This window comes from Lissotriton helveticus, chromosome 6, assembly GCF_964261635.1.
Source record: "Lissotriton helveticus chromosome 6, aLisHel1.1, whole genome shotgun sequence".
NCBI classification, from domain to species: Eukaryota; Metazoa; Chordata; class Amphibia; order Caudata; family Salamandridae; genus Lissotriton; species Lissotriton helveticus.
In genome coordinates this window covers 712,019,845-712,038,372 of record NC_136067.1, presented here as the reverse complement: position 1 = coordinate 712,038,372, position 18,528 = coordinate 712,019,845, and the positions used below count along the sequence as shown (strand labels likewise).

The 18,528-nt window shown below is 46.8% G+C and overlaps 1 protein-coding gene across 1 annotated transcript in view; it reads right to left on the bottom strand.

The window, feature by feature from the left end:
• Window positions 1-18,528, bottom strand: part of LOC144762905 (trypsin I-P38-like) — an 87,203-nt gene that overhangs the window by 65,960 nt on the left and 2,715 nt on the right. Inside the window, exon 2 of the mRNA XM_078648202.1 lies at window positions 15,834-16,011. Coding sequence (XP_078504328.1) covers window positions 15,834-16,011 — 178 coding nt within the window. The remainder of the gene's footprint in view (window positions 1-15,833; window positions 16,012-18,528) is intronic.

Genomic DNA, 18,528 nt, shown 5'->3' with positions numbered 1-18,528 from the left:
CTACGCAGACGACACCCAGCTGATCCTCTCCCTCACCAAAGACCCAAACACCGCCAAAACCAACTTACACGAAGGGATGAAAGACGTAGCCGAGTGGATGAAGAACAGCCGTTTAAAACTGAATTCAGACAAGACAGAAGTCCTCATCCTAGGATCATCCCCCTCTGCCTGGGACGACTCATGGTGGCCACAGGCCCTGAGCAGCGCACCCATACCAACGGACCATGCTCGCAACCTGGGATTCATCCTGGACTCCTCCCTCTCGATGACCAGACAAGTCAACGCCATCTCATCATCATGCTTTAACATCTTACGTATGCTCAAAAAGATCTTCCGATGGATCCCCACCGAAACAAGAAAGACGGTCACCCAAGCACTTGTCACAAGCCGACTGGACTACGGAAACACCCTCTACGCCGGAACCACAGCCAAATTACAGAAAAAACTCCAACGCATTCAGAACGCCTCCGCCCGACTCATCCTAGACATCCCCCGCCACAATCACATATCCAGTCACCTGAAAGACCTTCACTGGCTCCCCGTCAACAAGAGAATAACGTTCCGTCTCCTCACCCACGCACACAAAGCCCTCTATGACCTAGGACCCAAATACCTCAACACACGCCTGACCTTTTACACCCCCACCCGCAAACTACGATCGTCCAATCAAGCCCTCGCCGCGATTCCACGCATCCGAAGATCCACCATGGGAGGAAGATCTTTCTCCTACTTAGCGGCCAAAACCTGGAATTCTCTCCCCACCCACCTCCGCCTTACACAGAACCATCTCTCCTTCAGAAAACAACTCAAAACTTGGATATTTGATAAGTAACGAACCCCCCCTCCCTCAAGCGCCTTGAGACCCTCTGGGTGAGTAGTGCGCTATACAAATTTTAACTTGAACTTGAACACCATCGTACATCTTAATAAGTAGGTTTCCCTTTCAGCTAAACAGGTTCGAGATATTGTAGACTTGTAGGGTTACAAGGAATAATGACTGAATGTGCAGGTAAAAAAGAAAGATACAGAAACATTGAACTTCTGAACAGGTTAAACAGTGGGTTCCAGGAGAGGTAGCTTCTAATGTCTCAGTGAGGAGTGTGCAGAGGGAGGTGAGGTCGGTGAACCCCCTTCCAGTAAGAAAAAGTCACCCAAACTAGTCTGTTGCAGCTGTGGCCCAAATGGCACCCATTTCACATCATAAAACCAATCCTCTCTGGACTACAGGCAAGCACTTGTTCCGAAAATGTCCAGTCAGTTCCCCATGTACATTCTAAATCACATTCCCCCGTCTCCTCTCCAGATCCTGGGCCCTCTGCATGGGGGAAATCATTACACCAGGCTTGTCATACGTGTCTATCACCCCCATCCATAGCAGAACTATTGGCTGCCTTCGTATGCCTCTGACTTTTTCTCTGCGAAGCACCTGATTTTCCTCCCTGCCCCACTCTCTAACAGTAGTTTCCCATCTTGTCAACACTGGGCTACTTGCTTCCTCCATGGCATGGATATCTTCCTTTTGACCAATATAAGGGCCATGTCATTGAAATCGCTACCTACTTTCTTGGGTGCTAGATGGGGGAACAGGCCCAGTAAACACACTTCCAGGGTTCAGGGTATGGTGAGGTTTAGTGTGGCATTCGACCTACGCAACTTTTCAATCCAAAATTCCTGCATATACGCACAGGACAGGTCATGTGGCAGAAGTTGGCCTTCACTACGGCACACCAGGGGCAGAGTTTGGGTTCCCCACCATATATAGCAGTCATCTTCTTCTGGTTGAGATATGTTTGATGTAGATAATCGGACTGGGTCACCTTAAGCTGGGTGTTCTGGGACACCTTTTGTGGGTAGGTCAGTATTTTTGCCCAGCCCCTGTCTATAAATATCCTGCCCAGACGATCCTCCTATCTAAGTTGGATGATGCTCAAATTCGTCCGCACCATCCCATTTAGGGTGCCATATAGCTGTTTGACTAGATGTCTACTTACACCTAGGGATAGCAATTGATGTAGGATCCCAAAGGGCCATAAAAGACTGGATCAGTGGCTCATAAGTGAGGGATTGCCCAGCTGGGAAATCACATGAATCTACCAGTGTTCCCAGGGGCATCAGGGTGGAGGCCTCATAGCAGTTCCCTACTGTCACTAATCTCGCCTTCATCCATGTTTTTTGTTGCGCTGCCCTGAAGTAGGCTGGGGTTCTCCCTGTGGGAGGCCCGCGAGCAGGAGCTATGGAGCATACGGTGGCACCTCTTCGTCCTCCATACACAGCGCTGTCAGCACAGTAGTGCAGTTGTCAAAAGTACCCTTGTTCCTCCCCGCCAAGTACCTGCTGCAGCTGGTGGGCCAGGAGTGCTCTCTGGTTGGAGACCAACTCCAGACATCTCAGTTCAGACAAATTCATGCCGTCAAGCCAGAGCGTAATCCACTGAAGCTGGGCAGTCGGATAATATAGGTCCAGTTCACTCAGGCTCTTTTCCAAGATTTGTCACCTGAGTATGTCTAGGGACACCCTGTGTCTCTCGTCAACCCAAATGAGTTATCTCAGTAGTGAGTCCAGATGCTTAAACCACTGGGCTGACAACCAGATCGGAAGATTAGTAAAGAAGTAGAGTAGCCTCAGTAACATGATCATTTTGGTCAACGTTATCCGTGCCATGGTGGGGAGCCAGAGAGAGCACTAAAAAAGCTACACTTCTCTTCAGAACATGCACTACCACCACAAGGTTGCCTTCCTGCAGGTCCTCTAGGGAATGGTAGACTTGGATACCCGGGTATCGGAAAGTCGCGAGAGCCCAACCAATCTCTGGCAATAAAGTCCTTGGTCCATTTACTTTGGAAGTAAATAGGAAGGCATAGGTCTTTGTCAGGTTCACCCCTAGCCCTGATAGGTCCCCAAACGTACTCAAATGTTACAACAATGCCGGGGCACTGTTAACAATGTTGGTCATGTATAATAGTAGGTCATCTGTGTGTAGCGAGATCAGATGTTCACTGTCGCCTACTTGGATAAAACACAACCCCTTCCTAGCATTCTGCACAGTTCAGCTAGGGGCTCAACAGCAAGGGCGATCAGAAGTGGGGATAAGAGAAACCCCTGCCTGGTATCTCAGAAGACCTTATACTAGTCTGACACCATTGTAACCATCTTGACTCAGGCATTGGGGTTGGGATCTAACTAGGGTATCCATGTCACCCATAGGTCCCCCAGCTGCATCCAGGTAATGATTGCATCTAGGTAGGCCTAACTTACAGTGGAGAATGCCTTCTCTGCGTCCACAGCTATGAAACCCTGCCCAGCTTCACATACTTGCCAGGGGGCAAACAGCACAGATTACAAGCAGCATAAGTTGAGGGAGGTATTGCATCGTATGATAAGCCCACACTGGTCAGGGTGTACCGGTTTATGCATGTGCAGGTGGAAACGCATAGCCAGTATCTTACTTAAGATCTTGAAGTCCATGGAGAAAGTGAGTCAGACTACCCCCGTACCTCTGAGAAACTACAGAGATCAGCTGTGGAGTGCCCCAGGGCTCCTCCCTGAGTCCCACCCTCTTCAATGTCTACCTGGCCCTCCTCACCGCCATCATCAGAAGCCACAGATTCAATATTGTCTCCTACGCCAACAACACCCAGCTGATCCTCTCCGTCACCAAGAAACCCACAGCCACCAGAATCAACTTTCACAGCGGAATGAAGGACGTTGCTGCCTGGATGAAATATGCTTGCCTTAAGCTCAACTCAGACAAGACTGAAGTACTCATCCTGGGACCCAACCCACAGCCTGGGATGACTCCTGGTGGCCCGCTACACTAGGAACCCCTCCGACCCCTATGGACCCCACACGCACCCTCAGCATCATACTGGACTCCTCGCTCACAATGAACCGCCAAATCAATGCAGTATCCTCATCCTGCTTCCACAAACTCCACCTTCTCCGCAAGACATTCAGATGGATTCTCACAGAATCCAAAAAGATTGTCACCCATGTACTCATCACCAGCAGACTTGACTACGGCAATGCACTTTATGCCGGCATCACCCAGAAACAGCTCAGGAAACTACAGAACATCCAAAATGCCACAGCCTCGACATCCCAAGCCGCAGTCACATAACACAACACCTCTGACAACTCCACTGGCTCCCAATCAACAAGAGAATCACCTTCAAGCTCATCATACATGCCTACAAAGCTCTCCATGACACAGGACCACAATATCTGCACCACTGCCTCGCATTCCACACACCCGTCAGACAACTCCGCTCTGCCTAACTTGCCCTGACCTCTGTCCCATGGATCCACAAGACCAGAACTGGAGAAATGTCTATTTCCTACCTTGCCACCAAGACCTGGAACACCCTGCCCCTCTGCGTCAGGCAATCCACATCGTTGACCCAATTCAGAAAGGACCTCAAGACCTGGCTCTTCGACTGAACCTCTAGACCCAGATGGTTCAGCAGCTCCCCCCTTTAGTGCCTTCTGACCCTCACGGGTGAGTAGCCACGCTAAACAAATTCTTAATTGATTGATTGATGTTTAAAAATGACAACGGGAGATATGCCGTGCCCCAGCTGTATTTATCTTTGGGAGTGGGACAGCTACCGCATCCCTGGAGGTGGCTGGTAATTCCCTCTGCTTGAGTGCTTTATTGTACATGTCAGCTAAGCATGGGGGCAAGTGATCCAGAGAACGTGGTGTAGAATTCTACTTGCAGTCCATCAGGACCTGGTGTCTTCCTCTTGCCATGTCCCAGATGGCCCCTGTGATCTCCTGAGGCGTAATGAGAACCTCCCAGTTCCGCTGCAGCGATCAGTGTTCATATTGGTAGTGCCAGGGGAGCCAAAAAGGCTTCCACATGTTCTCCTAGAACTACGAGTTCCTTTCCATAGAGTCCGGTTTAATATTCCGGGAAGGTGTCTTTAATCTCCACCTGGGTATGTACTGGTCGGGTCATGCATGTGATTGGGGCTCCACTTATCTTAGGACACATTAACCAGGCCAGCAATCTGTCCATCTTACCCTCTGCTTCGTGTGCCCTGGCGATGTCTTCCCTATAGTTATCGCAGCGTTATTTCTCTAAAATGACATTGCAGCATTCCTTGACTTCCTCCAGCTTAGTCCTCGCATCAGGGTCAATATCAACCTAATTGCCCAGATCAGGAATGGCCCTATCTAGAGATCCCAGTTTCCGGTCAACTTCCCTCTGGAAGCCCACTGTTGCACCCATACAGTGGCCATGAATGACCACCTGGAATGCCTACAATTCCACCTGGAAGCCAGAGGCTGTGCCTTGGTTGTGTGCAAAATAGTTTGAGATGGCTTCTCGAGGCCTTCTCGATAAGTGTCACCCTCCAGGGTGCTGGGACAGAGGCGCCACATTGGGATCGCCGATCTAGCTGTGCTCAGTTGGAGCCCAGAAGTAGCAGATTATGACACAAGATAGTACGACCCAGGTGCTCAGTGTAGTGGACAAATTGACAAAGGAATGCCCAGCACAGGACTTTGCCTAGGCGGATGTGGACTGCATATAAACTAGAGTAATAGGAGTAGTCCTGTTCTATCCTGACATGTGTCCTCCAAACATCTACAAGCCCCCACCTGTGCGACCAGTCCAAAAACCCCTTCGCGAGTCTGGGGGCAGGTCCCCCAGGGGCACCAGTGTGGAACAGTCAAGATCAATGTCCTCCACACAATTGAAGTCCCCTCCTACAATCATGTCCCTCCCAGGTAGAGAGTCTACCAGTGTAGACAGTCGGTTTAAGAACAGTGGCTGATCCTGGTTGAGAGCATATACAAAAGCAAGTGCCAGGGACCTGCCGTCTAGTCTTGCTTTCACAAACACATATCTGCCCCTGTGTCTATGCAGACCTGAGTTGCCACAAAGGGAAATCCTGTACATATCCAGATCAAGGTGCTTCTGGAGAATACAGAAACCTCTGCGGCATGCAATTGGCCCCTCCACCGTCCCCCGGAGGCTCTGTGCTTCCCCAGCAGTGAGATGTTTTTCTTGCAATCAGGCTATATAAACTTCTCTAAGTCTAAGGAATGTAAACACCTTATGCCTACAGGCTGCTGTTTCCATGCCCCTAATTATCCAGGTCATTAAGGTCAAATGAGTGGGTGTTAAATTCGGGTGCATGAAGTGTTATGTCAGTTGGGGCCCCTTCTATCCAATACCCCCGTATATCCCCCAAAAAGTGTCCATGAAAGTTCCAAAACTCATAAAACTGTCAAACAGTAGACCAACTCCCCTTGGCAAATATAGGTATGACGAAAGATACATACAATGTGAAACCATTACCCGCTAATTAGGGGGTATGGGTGCCTGTGGGGGGTAGCATACATGATCTGTGTGTGACAGCAGCCACCGCAGTTTGACACTCTCATATTAATTGAACTGTAACATTCACTCATTGGCAACTCAACGAGGAGCGCTGTAAGAGCCCCCCAAAACCCCTCCCACCACAGGCATTGCATGCAGTGTTAAGAGGTCAGTTTCTCCTCAGTGGTGGGTGAGTTCAAACCAATAAGAAGAGCAAATAATAACAATGACATTGCAGGCGCAGCGGGGAGACCCTGGGTCTCAATCGAGAGAGTCATAGCATGTCTACCTGCATGTGTCTGAGGAGTTTACCTTAAGGAGGCACCTCACAGTCAAACAGGTACTACACTGCCCTCCAGCTGAACACCATACCAACTTTCCAATGAGGAATCAAAGTAGTTCATCTGCAGTCTGCGCAGTCACAAGTGGCAGTGGTGGTCTATCCACCACGGCATCATCCAATATAAGTTCCACCGAGTGTTTATCTAAAAGGTTCTCTGCATCCGAGTCCAAGCTGTGTTCAAGGGTGAAGTCCGTCGCTGTCAGCAGGGCTGTTGCCCTGTCCCTGTCTACTTTGGCCTTCGTCGAACCCCACATCCGGCTCGGTGCAAACTGGTGCTGGCCTCACCTCCGCAGGCGCCGACACGGTAGTGGTCAACATTCTTGCATGGTGTGGGTAGTGCCTTCTGCCCGATATTTATCTATCAAAGATGTGTGTGGTGTTATTCACTATGATCTGCAGCTTGGCAGGGAGCAGAAGGGAGTACCAGATTCCGAGTTCTCTCAGTATCCACTTGACTTCCAGGAATGAAGGTCTCTTGGCTTGTACTGCCACAGTGAAGTCAGGGAACATGGTCGTCGCAGAGTTTCTACTCGAAATGGGCCTTTGGTCCGGGCTTTCTGGAGTAAGATGTCAGGGTCCCAGTAATGCAGCAGGCTAGCCACTTCCGGCCTCGGCGGACGTCCCCGTGCCACGGATCTGACAGGCATTCAGTGCTCCCTGTCAAAGGTGAAGAATGGCGTGAGTTCTGCAGGCACTACCTGAGTTGTCATCCAGGTTTCCAGGGATGCAATCATGTGACCACCCTCCGCTCCCTCTGGTAGGCCCATTTTCCTCACATTGTTGCACTGGTTACAGCCTTTGGCATCCTCTGCCCTGCTCCGCAGCGTATCCTGCATTCAGTAAGGTTGGTCAACTGTTGTTCCGAGGACTGTCCAGCCGGTCTAAGCTCTTCAAGCACCACCTCAATTTCGACCGCATTTCAGTTGCAACACATTCACACATACCACTATGAGTCACTATTAGGAAGGGACGCCCTTAAAATGCCATTCCTAATACCGAATCACAAACCCATTTTGCGATTCGGTAGTAGGGTTTTGTACATTCAAAAGTCTTTTTTGCGATCGCAAACAGCCCGATTCACATAATCGGCCCGTTTGAGCCTAAAACACTTAAGTACATCTGGTTCAAAGTTTCCTAAATGTAGACTTTAGAGATGCCTAGTTTTCATGATATTATTCTAAAAGTGTTTTTACTAAATGATGTGCCAAATGGTGCAATGGAATAGCTTGTGCATGTGATTAGGGTCCTCGTCAGCAACACAAAAGGCTACACAAATGGCCACTTTAGCACAGATGCGGAGATAAGTTTTCAAATTGGTGAACTGAGGGACCCCAAGCAATATGTGGTGTTTTTCAAGACCACTGAGAAAAAATAATAGCACTATAAATGGCTTTAAGATTTTTTGTTTCCCCGGACCTGAGTCGTGCTACCGTGATAAGGAGGGAGGACTTACAGATCATTAAGATACAACTGAATTCCCTAGGGATGGAGAACTCCATTTGGTACCAGGCTGGGACAAAGGTATGTTCTAGAAGGAAGATATTTCATTTTCCAAATCTGTATTGCTTGAATTTCTTGAGTTTCTTGAATTAATGAAGTTATGAAGAGGGCCTAGTCTTTGGGAGGGTTCTCAACCTGAGAGTTTTCCTCTGATCCTTATTGTCATTATTAAGAAACATTGGCCTGTCTGCATCTGCGTCTTGTAATGCCAGAGAGAACGAATGCAGAGTGATTACTCACATCCAGGGTTCGGCTTCACAGTCTCGTGTACAACTATCTTCGTTGAAACAACAGTAATTGTCTGCTGCTGAGACCAATACATTGTTTTATAAAAATGATTGAAATCTAATCTGAATCTGATGACCGTTCCCAACAAGACATGAAGGGAAAGCACATAAGTTCAAATAATCTTTATTTCGGTCATAGACCATAAAAGATACAGACATTAGGGGCCAGATGTATGTAGCCAAATACCGGTCGGTAACGGCCGATTTCGGCCGTTACCGACCGGTATTTGGCTTTTGACATGTAGGTGGCTCGGAATTTACAGAATCGGTATATTTACCGATTCTGTAGATTTACCACTTTGGTATTTTTCCGAATCGGTAAATATACCGAATCTGTAAATCCATATGTAGGTGGCACAGTTTGCAGTGCAAGGTATGAAAAAAGGGGGGAGAAGGAGGAGTTTAGAGACTAGGTCGTCCTCCAAAAAGGTTAATGCATATGTGGGAATCCTGTATATTGGATCCCGGGACCTAGCTCATGTGTAGGTGACTAACCCTATTCGTTCAGTGTGACCATAAAAGAAAGAAAAATTTCTTTCTAGTGTCCCCTCACTCACCGGGGTTGCCCCACGGTGACATGCTTCATCATTGGGGCCATCCCAGTTCTCTACGAAAAGGGGCGTGCTACGACTAAACGAACTACGCAGGAGCACTTAAACGTGAAAGACTATGTGTAGTGCAATGAAGTGGTGGAGTGAATATAAGTGAATTAAAAATACCGTGCTTAGTGGGCCTCAACAAATTTATTTTGCTCCTAGGCAGGTAAACTAAAAGTGGGGTGAATATACTGTACCGGTGAGTGAGGGGACCCTTTTTATGGTCACACTGAACGAATAGGGTCAGTCACCTACACGTGAGCTAGGTCCTGGGATCCAATATTCAGGATTCCCACTTATGCACAGTTTGCAGTGCCACAGGCCCTTAGGGTGGTAAAATACCGAATTCCAGTGTACATGCACATCTGTGCATGTACACCTATGCCATGTGACACACAGACATGCCCTTAGGGCATGTATGTGTGCCACATGACACACAAGCCTGCAATTGGGGTGCTACAGGGTGTCAAAGTGACACCCCGTTCCCCCTGCCAGGATTCGGTATTTACCGATTCGGTAAATACCGAATCGGTATTTCCCATTGATTCCTATGGTCTTCAAGGCCCATAGGAATCAATGGAAAATACTGATTCGGTATTTACCGAATCGGTAAATACCGAATCTTACCGATTCGGTAATTGCAAAATAAAGATTACCTACATCTGCCAGCTTCCTATTTACCTACTCTTAATACCGATTCGGTATGATTCGGTATTTAAGAGTAGGTAAATCGGAATTACCTACATCTGGCCCTAAGTCATTAAAAAACAACATTTATCACATTTCTGCATCCATATACAAAAACATCCGACTGGAGATCATAAAAACCTGGACAATGGTTAAAAACATTATACAAAAGGTTAAAAGTATTTAAAATGTTAAAAAAAGAGGAACAAGATAGACTGTGCAAAATGAGCATTACAGGTGTAACAGACCAGAAATGGGCTGAGGATAGCAATTTCATCAGGGAATATTATTAATAAATAACCAGCGCCTGCGCCACATGGCGAGCAAGAAACGGTAAACTGAAAATACAATAGGTGGAGAAGTCTCATATTTCAAAATCCTGAATGCCTACTGATAATGTTTGAACCCCAGGTTTCCACATAGCTGGACAAGCCTGCGCTGTTTAATGTTCCAATTTGCCCAACCTCTTGCTCTGGTTCTTTTAATAGGCAAACCACTGCAGTCTTTCTGTCCCAGGCAAACCCCTGAGTTCTTTTACTTCCATTCTGAAATGGTGCAATTCTGGGGTGACCCACAGTCTGCGCCAGTATGTTAATGGGCGTAGACCGATTACTTCATCTATTGGTCTGATTCCTAGGTCCATTCTCAAGGGGATCAAGGGAGTACTGGCTGGTAAAGCCAGTAATGATCTTACAAAACAATTTTCTGCCTTGAGAATGTATTCTGATGATGAATGGCCCCACAGCTCAGCCCCATAGGTTATGGCTCCTCTGGCTTGAGCTTTGTAAATTTCAAGATTGGAGGCAAGTGGTTTGGAGTTCGACTCCCTATGTAATTTTAGGACTCCCCCAGATATCTGTGCCAATCTAAGTTTGGCCTTAGCAATCTGGGGGCCCCAGTCCATGCTATCTGTAGGCGTGACACCCAAATACTCAAATATCGTAACCCTCTCCAAAATAGTGCCATTTAAGGAGGGGTTGGGGCGAGTGGTCTTAGGTGGATTGCAGACCATGTACTTTGTCTTTTGTGTGTTAATTTCAAGCCCCCTGTTCTTACAGAAACTAGCAAAGCTGTGTAAGGCACGCTGAAATCCCATTGGGGATTTTGATAATAAAAGGGTGTCATCGGCAAACATCAATGCCACTACCTGTTCAACTCCTAATTTCGGGGCGTCGATATCTTTGACTACCCTAAGATGGGCAATTAGGGCATTGATAAAAAGACAAAAAAGGGTGGGGGCAAGAACGCACCCCTGCCTGACTCTTCGGTTTACCGAGAACCTGGATATTAAGGTGCCACTTTTGCCACTCCTGACTTGTGCAAAGTTATTAAAATGCATCCTTTTGATAATATCAAGGAGGTACGTAGGGATCCCCATATCCTCCTGTACTATCCATAGGAGTTCCCGGGGGACCAGATCGAATGCCGTCTTCAGGTCAATGAAAATCAAGTAAAGGCTGCCACCCTCTACTTTAACCATTTTCCAATACAGAAGTTGCAGTCTAAGCAATTGGTCTACGGTAGATGTTTTTTCCCTGAACCCGGCTTGACATGGGCTCAATATCTCATGCACCCCCATCAATGCCTGGAGTCGGTCAAGGATAACCTGTGCGAAAAGATTTTGACTAAAGTCAATCAAGCTAATCGGACGGTAATTTGCGGGGATTAATGGAGAGCCTTTTTTAACCACTGGCACAATCTCAGCCCCCAACCAGGTTTTTGGTATCGGTGAACCCTGTAGTATAGCATTAAACATCATACAGAAGTATGGAATCCATATTACTGGTTGGTCCCTAAAAAGATCCAAGGGGATTTTATCAAGGCCCGGTGCCTTGCCCACCGGGAGTCTCCTAATCTCACCCTCCACCTCTAATAGGGTTATCGTTCTCCCTAGCTCAGTTTCCTTTCTGAGCGGTGCCGGAGCATACGCAGGGGGATTTAGGAGACCGGTGTGTTCTACACAGCGATTAGTCGGTACCATGGCAGTAGCAGATTCAGTCGAGTAGAGCAGATTCAGCCGAGTAGAGCGTCAATCCACATCTCGGGTGCGATACTACGCACATCCGCCACCTGACCATGTCCACATCCAGTTCTCACTATTGCCCAAAATTCCGGCATATGCCTATTCCCCAGAGCAGTTTTTATACTATCCCATTTGCAGTTTTCCCATCTTTGCCTGGCCTCTGTTGTGGCTTGCTTAAACTCCTGCCTCTTAGTTTTTGTTAGGGTGCTGGCGTGTGCTTTGATTGCCTCGATTAATGCAGACTTTGCCTTCTTACAATTGGAGTCAAACCATGTTTGGGATTTCTGTTTCAGTTTATGATTCGTCACTATTGGATTTAATATGCCTGCTAGGTCAGCCACCAAACCCGCATTTATTCTATACATTATGTCCACCAATTTTTACTGCCCAAGCTCAGTAGATTTTACAAAAGGGGGTGGTGATGGACGGAGCATCAGAACCAATCAAACACTCACACCCAGTCAAAAGATCTGGGTTTGATCCATCACCGTTCTTTAGCCCACTCTGCCACCCCAGTTCAGACATGGCTATATGCAAATTAGTCTGACCCTGTGCCTCATGGGAACAGTCCAGCCCGAACTGCCAAGCCATGCCTTCCCTGGACCGGAAACAAGCTTCCGAGGACCGGTTTCTGGCATTCTAGCCGTCTTCAGCCCGGTTTGCTTGAATCCAGTGGCAAACTAAGCAAGGGACTCACGTCTGAGCATACCCTGCCACACTTATGGCGGCCAAAAGCGGTACAAAAGGGGGTGGTGATGGACGGAGCATCAGAACCAATCAAACACTCACACCCAGTCAAAAGATCTGGGTTTTATCCATCACCGTTCTTTAGCCCACTCTGCCACCCCAGTTCAGACATGGCTATATGCAAATCAGTCTGACCCTGTGCCTCATGGGAACAGTCCAGCCCGAACTGCCAAGCCATGCCTTCCCTGGACCGGAAAAAAGCTTCCGAGGACCGGTTTCTGGCATTCCAGCCGTCTTCAGCCCGGCTTGCTTGAATCCAGTGGCAAAGTGATCAAGGGACTCACGTCTGAGCATACCCTGCCACACTTATGGCGGCCAAAAGTGGTACAAAAGGGGGTGGTGATGGACGGGGTGGCAGAGTGGTCTAAAGAACGGTGATGGATCAAACCCAGATCTTTTGACTGGGTGTGAGTGTTTGATTGGTTCTGATGCTCCGTCCATCACCACCTCCTTTTGTACCGCTTTGGCCGACATAAGTGTGGCAGGGTATGCTCAGACGTGAGTCCCTTGCTCACTTTGCCACTGGATTCAAGCAAGCCGGGCTGAAGACGGCTGGAATGCCAGAAACCGGTCCTCGGAAGCTTGTTTCCGGTCCAGGGAAGGCATGGCTTGGCAGTTCGGGCTGGACTGGGAGAGGGGTAGACCTAACGGCTAGGGCCATCGACCTCAAGTCTGGGGAACTGGGTTACAGCCTCAACAAGGACGCTCAACATCCTCTGATTCTGGGCAAATGACTTAATCTACCCGTGCCCTCATGTGACGCAACTGGTGCTCGTGTAAATCGCTCTGATACCGATACCTTTGGGTCAAGTTCGCCCTATATAAAACTCCATTATATATATATATAAAAAAATCTGTAAATCTTATTCATACAGCTCGATGTTAAAGCCTGCCACCACTTGGTGAGTGAGGGTGTGTTCTGCTCTACGTGTTGCTTATAATCATATATTAGTAAACATTGTCTATAGACCATATGATTTTTTGAGTGGGGTAAGTCTTCCTCTCTCCTCGGAACTCTTCACCTCTGTATTAGCTTCTTAAACCATGACAGATGTAACAACTCTATGCCGCTCATCATAGGTTTGGTTGGCTTCTGAGACATGAAGCTTCATCATGAAATTAATTCTGTCACATATCCCGTACTTTGATTAGTTTATTTAAAAGCGTAAATAATGTAAGCAGTGACAAATTAAATATTACAATTTTCTTCTTTTAATGTGACTGCAGTATATAAATAAACTGACTATTTGATTAAGCATATATAAAACACAGCTAGAAAGGCGCTAATATGTGGTATATAGTCATGAGAATGAATTTTTATAATAATGATGTTTTTAGAATTGTTTTTGTCTAGTTACTTTATTGACTGAGACTTTGATCAATTTTCCTATTGGCATAGCACTGAGGAAGTGACATTGGGTTTCATTTAGAATTTGGCATAGCTGGACTGATGTCATAAATTGGTGTCTCTGTTGAGCTCCCAAGCTTGTCACTCCCCACCTCAGTCACAAATGGGGGAACTGCAGGCTTATTGATGGCGGAACAACAGCTGTCTCTGTCAAAACCTTTGACCTGCCGACCTTTGCCACTGGCTTGCCAGTTCACAGTGTTGATTTAGAGCGACACTACTGACACTGTTTTTTTTTCCTGTCTGCATCTGCTATTCAGAGCACAACAGGCTCAGAAAAGGGAAAACAATGGCCTGCAAATGCAGCGAAAAGCTCATAGTTTCTCGGTGCCATCGTTGTTTTTTGTTTATTTTCTCTAGAACTCATGCATTGGGAGTTTGTTTCAGAAAAACAAAAACAGGTTCGAAGCAAGTCAAACAAACGTGCCACTGTGTCGACGTTTATTTGCTGCACCCGAAGAAGCACTGAAGGTGCAGGCCTCCTCTCCAGGCCTGCAGGAGTCTCTAATAATGACGAGAGGACCTCCACCAGGGACCTGGGGGCCAATCCCGCACTGACCTGAGAGGCTTCTATCTTAATATTAAATCGGACCTATATTAATGATACATGTGCTGGCTTTGTTCTTTTTTCAACAATAATCACAGTTATTATTGAATGGTATAAATCAATCAATCAATCAGACATGTATAGAGAGCACTACTCACCCGCGAGGGTCTCTCAAGGCACTAAAAGGGGGGGGGGGGGGGGGGGGGGGGCTGCTACTTCTTAAACAGCCAGGGCTTGAGAAGTCTTCTGAAGGTCAGCAGGTCCTGGGTCAACATCTTCTCAGTGCCTCAGTCTGTTGTCTTTGAGATCTTAGCAGCAAATGTTTACTTGGGGTTTCCAATGGGTGAAGCTTTGCATAAACACGGTGGCCTCCGTACTGTGTTTCTACCAGAGCAGGAGTTGCTGGTTGGTATTAAATGTAGCTACTGGTGGTGAAATCCCGCCATGCCCTACAATCAGCTCCATCGGGAAGCCATAGTGAGGACTGGATGATTCTGAACTCCCGGATGACCCAACTATTGCCCCTTCTTCTGGTGGTTCAAAGAGGAGATCAGCCTTGTGGTTGCAGAGCAGATCTTAGTGGGCAACCATCCTGGGAAGGCAGGTGCTCTGTCTCCTGAATTTTCACAGAGCCCAGGTTTCCATTTTGCTAATGCTCAGCCATCACTGGAGATTTCTTTTTTTGTGGGGTCATGGTATGGGAGGTGTTCTTAAATGCTCAAATTACATTTCTGATATTTTACATGCTTGATCATCATTATCCTAAAGGTATTTTGTTTCTGTTTGTTCACTTCTCCCTTGGGTTGCAGTTTTGTGCTATGGGACCAGAACTCCTGACGCGCCTGCTACCGAATCAGCTCCAAAGTCAGTTCCATGCTAAGAACTCTATGCACTGAGGCTGTCATCAAGATTTTACATTAGCATGACAATCACCACAAAATGTATAGAAACAACTGAGATGTTCAACACTGTCTGTAACAAAAGATACATTTTAAGAAACAGCAAGTGAACTTTTCCATTTTTCCAGTGGCTACAGTGGTTGGACATAAGATTCCCTCATGCTTTTCGTGGATAGGCTTTTGCTGCACAACTTGCAAATGCCACTCGAGATACTGTGAGGTAAACATTTCTCATCTTTAAATCATTAAATAATCATAGTGATACATGAATAATGCAATGAACTGGCTTCCTTTACCTTCCTCACAACTAGCTTTCCTAAATGCTACATACATAGAGCACCCCAGGAGGACACAAGGACATGTGTCAGGGACTTGTATGTTGGAGATAAATTGAGCTCATGTCTTCTATGGGATGCATTCGCTGACCGTATATTTCAACAAATAATCCTTTGAACAAAAGAGGATACTCACAGCCCCATGCAATGTGCAGCCGATAGGACCCACCACTGATTGATCAGGGATCCCCCGCAGAAGTGGTCTCCCTTGTTTGTCTTGTATGTCAGGTAGGCCTGCCAGGGGATGCTGCCCCGGGCACAGCTGAAGCCATTGATAATGTCACTAATGTCTTTGGCCTTTGCTGGGTAGGCATCTGCAAAACACGAATCAAGAGAAATGTGAAAAGACATGAGACAGTGGTTCTTTGTGCACCTGATTTATAAAACTAAGAGACAGATTTACAACAAAGTAATACAGCACGGTGCAGCAAGTCCTTTTGCTGCGCCGTGCTGCGTTAGTTTGGAAGCACCGAAATACGGCATATTTACAAGAATATGTTGCATCTCTGTGCTTCCCCTGCGCTGGCGCACGAACTGCAGCCATGCGCCGGCTCAGGCACCCTTGCACTATGGTGCAAGGGTGCCTGCGTCGTGGGGAGATTGTATTTGTGCAGGAAGGGATACCTTCCTGCACAAAAACAATCACAAGAGGCTTTTTCCTCCTTCAATGCGTGCTGTAGAATGCAGCACGCATTGAAAGAGGAAAAAACGAGGAGAATTAAACATTTCTCCTCGTTGCGCCTCGCTACGCCACCTCTAGGGTGGCGTAGCACTCACACGCATCTCCAGATTTACGATTTCTTGTAAATCTGGAGATGTGTCTTGTTCCATGGGTGTTGCGTGGGAACACCCACAGCAAAACCCATGGAACGCCCCTTCCATGCACAGTGCTGCTGTGAAGGGGCCATATTTACGAGGAGAGAAAAAGTCACGCTGGGAGGCTTTTCCTCTCCTTGTAAAATGGAGGAGCCCCCTGCGCCACCAGTACATCACGAAAAGTGACGTAGGAGTGGTGCAGGGGGCTTGTAAATCTGCCCCTATATGTGTACCTAAGTTCAGCTTAGGTCAGTAAAACGGTGCCATTAGGGGGAGCAAATGGCAGATCCCAATTCATATAAGCCAGTGGTGTCTCTAGAAGTGATTTTTATGGGGGCACAGAAGCGGACAGAGATAAATGTAGTGGGGACATCTACAATGGCCAACCATAAAGATTGTGTACATGTCTATATATACATATATATATATATATATATATGTGAGCAAGGGCTCTGTGTTTCCCGAAACGTGTCATGGCGGTGGTGCAGGGCGTTATTATAATTAAATAAGTATTGCACCGAATTTTGGGTCTGCGTCCGTTTGTCCGGAGGGAATGAAGTCACGAGAACGGAAGAATCAGCATATATATAAATATATACATACATACATACACACATACACACGCGCACACGCACACACACACATGAAAAAATGTAAACATTTTCAACAGATTAGAATTTAAGGGTAGTGGTCTTCGACGTGTCTCAACCACTCTAGTTCTCTTCACACCACTTTCTTCTGCAGTGTCTGAGTTAGACATGTATACACTTTTCTCCTAATGCCTTTCTGAAATCCTCCAGCTGCAAATTTCACACCTCTCTTTCCTCATCAGCACCCTCTTTTCACTCTCTCCTGCACATACTTCCTTCATCTCCTTCCCCTCCCCTCCTCACACACAATAAACACTCGTCTGCAAGCATTGTCTTTTCTTTATCTTTCGCTCTGGCAATGTTTCCGCAGCTGTGTACCTCTTTCACACACTTTTCCAAAGGATCACATTTATAAATGGCACACCTTACTGTACGTACTCTGCAGAAAGGCTAAGGATTGGATGAGCGTTAATTATGAACTCGTTTATGGCCTAGTGATGGGCACTGCGGGAGATTCTCTCTGCCTTCATCCTGAGCACCACAGCCTTCAATCGTTGCCCGTTTTAAACAGCCACAAACAAACTAAACTCAGAGAGGCAGCTCTTTTCACAGTACGCACTGTGCATGAGTAGGATATTGCATGAAAAAAACTACAGAAACACAACTTCCTGAAAACAATCACACACTCCTTGGGAATTCAAAAGTAAGTAAAACGTGACATTTAAACAGGCACAACACATCGCTGTTCCCAGGCGACGAAGCCAGTGTCTGTTCTTCCTGGCTTCAGCTGTCATCGCGTGCTAGGCCACAAGGGGGAGCCAGGACACTTTTAGATGAGGCACCAGCCCCACACACTACAGAGAAACCACTAATATATCAAAGTTTGCAAAGCTGAACACCCACATATGGAAAATAATGTTGTGGAGTATTTGCAAGTGTGATTCATAGTCTAAATTCTATAAGTAGCACGTCTTTCTCGTGCTTTTTCACACTCAATTTGAGTATTTAATCTTAGTGCCTAAAAGGCTGTAGTAAGTATACAAATGTACCCCCAGATGCATCAAGCATCCATTTTGCGATTCCTTATTAGCGAAAAATAAGGATTCGCTAATAAGGAATAGCCAAATGCCATGCATGAAGAACTCGCTTCAAAAATAGCGATTTCTTAAAATTCCTTAATAGCGAGTCGCAATTAAAGAATACCTCCCCATTCATTCATATGGGTCTAGAGAATTAGAGAATCGCAAATTGAGATTGCAATTTCAAGGGTGCCAGGGTGTCAAAAGGACACTCTGTTGCACCCCTGAAATCTGCATATGGGTACATCTTGCACACACACATGCCCTAAGGGCATGTCTGTGTGTAAAATGGAATTTTGAAAAATGCACTTTAGTGCATTTTTCAAAGTTTTTGCAAATTACCATG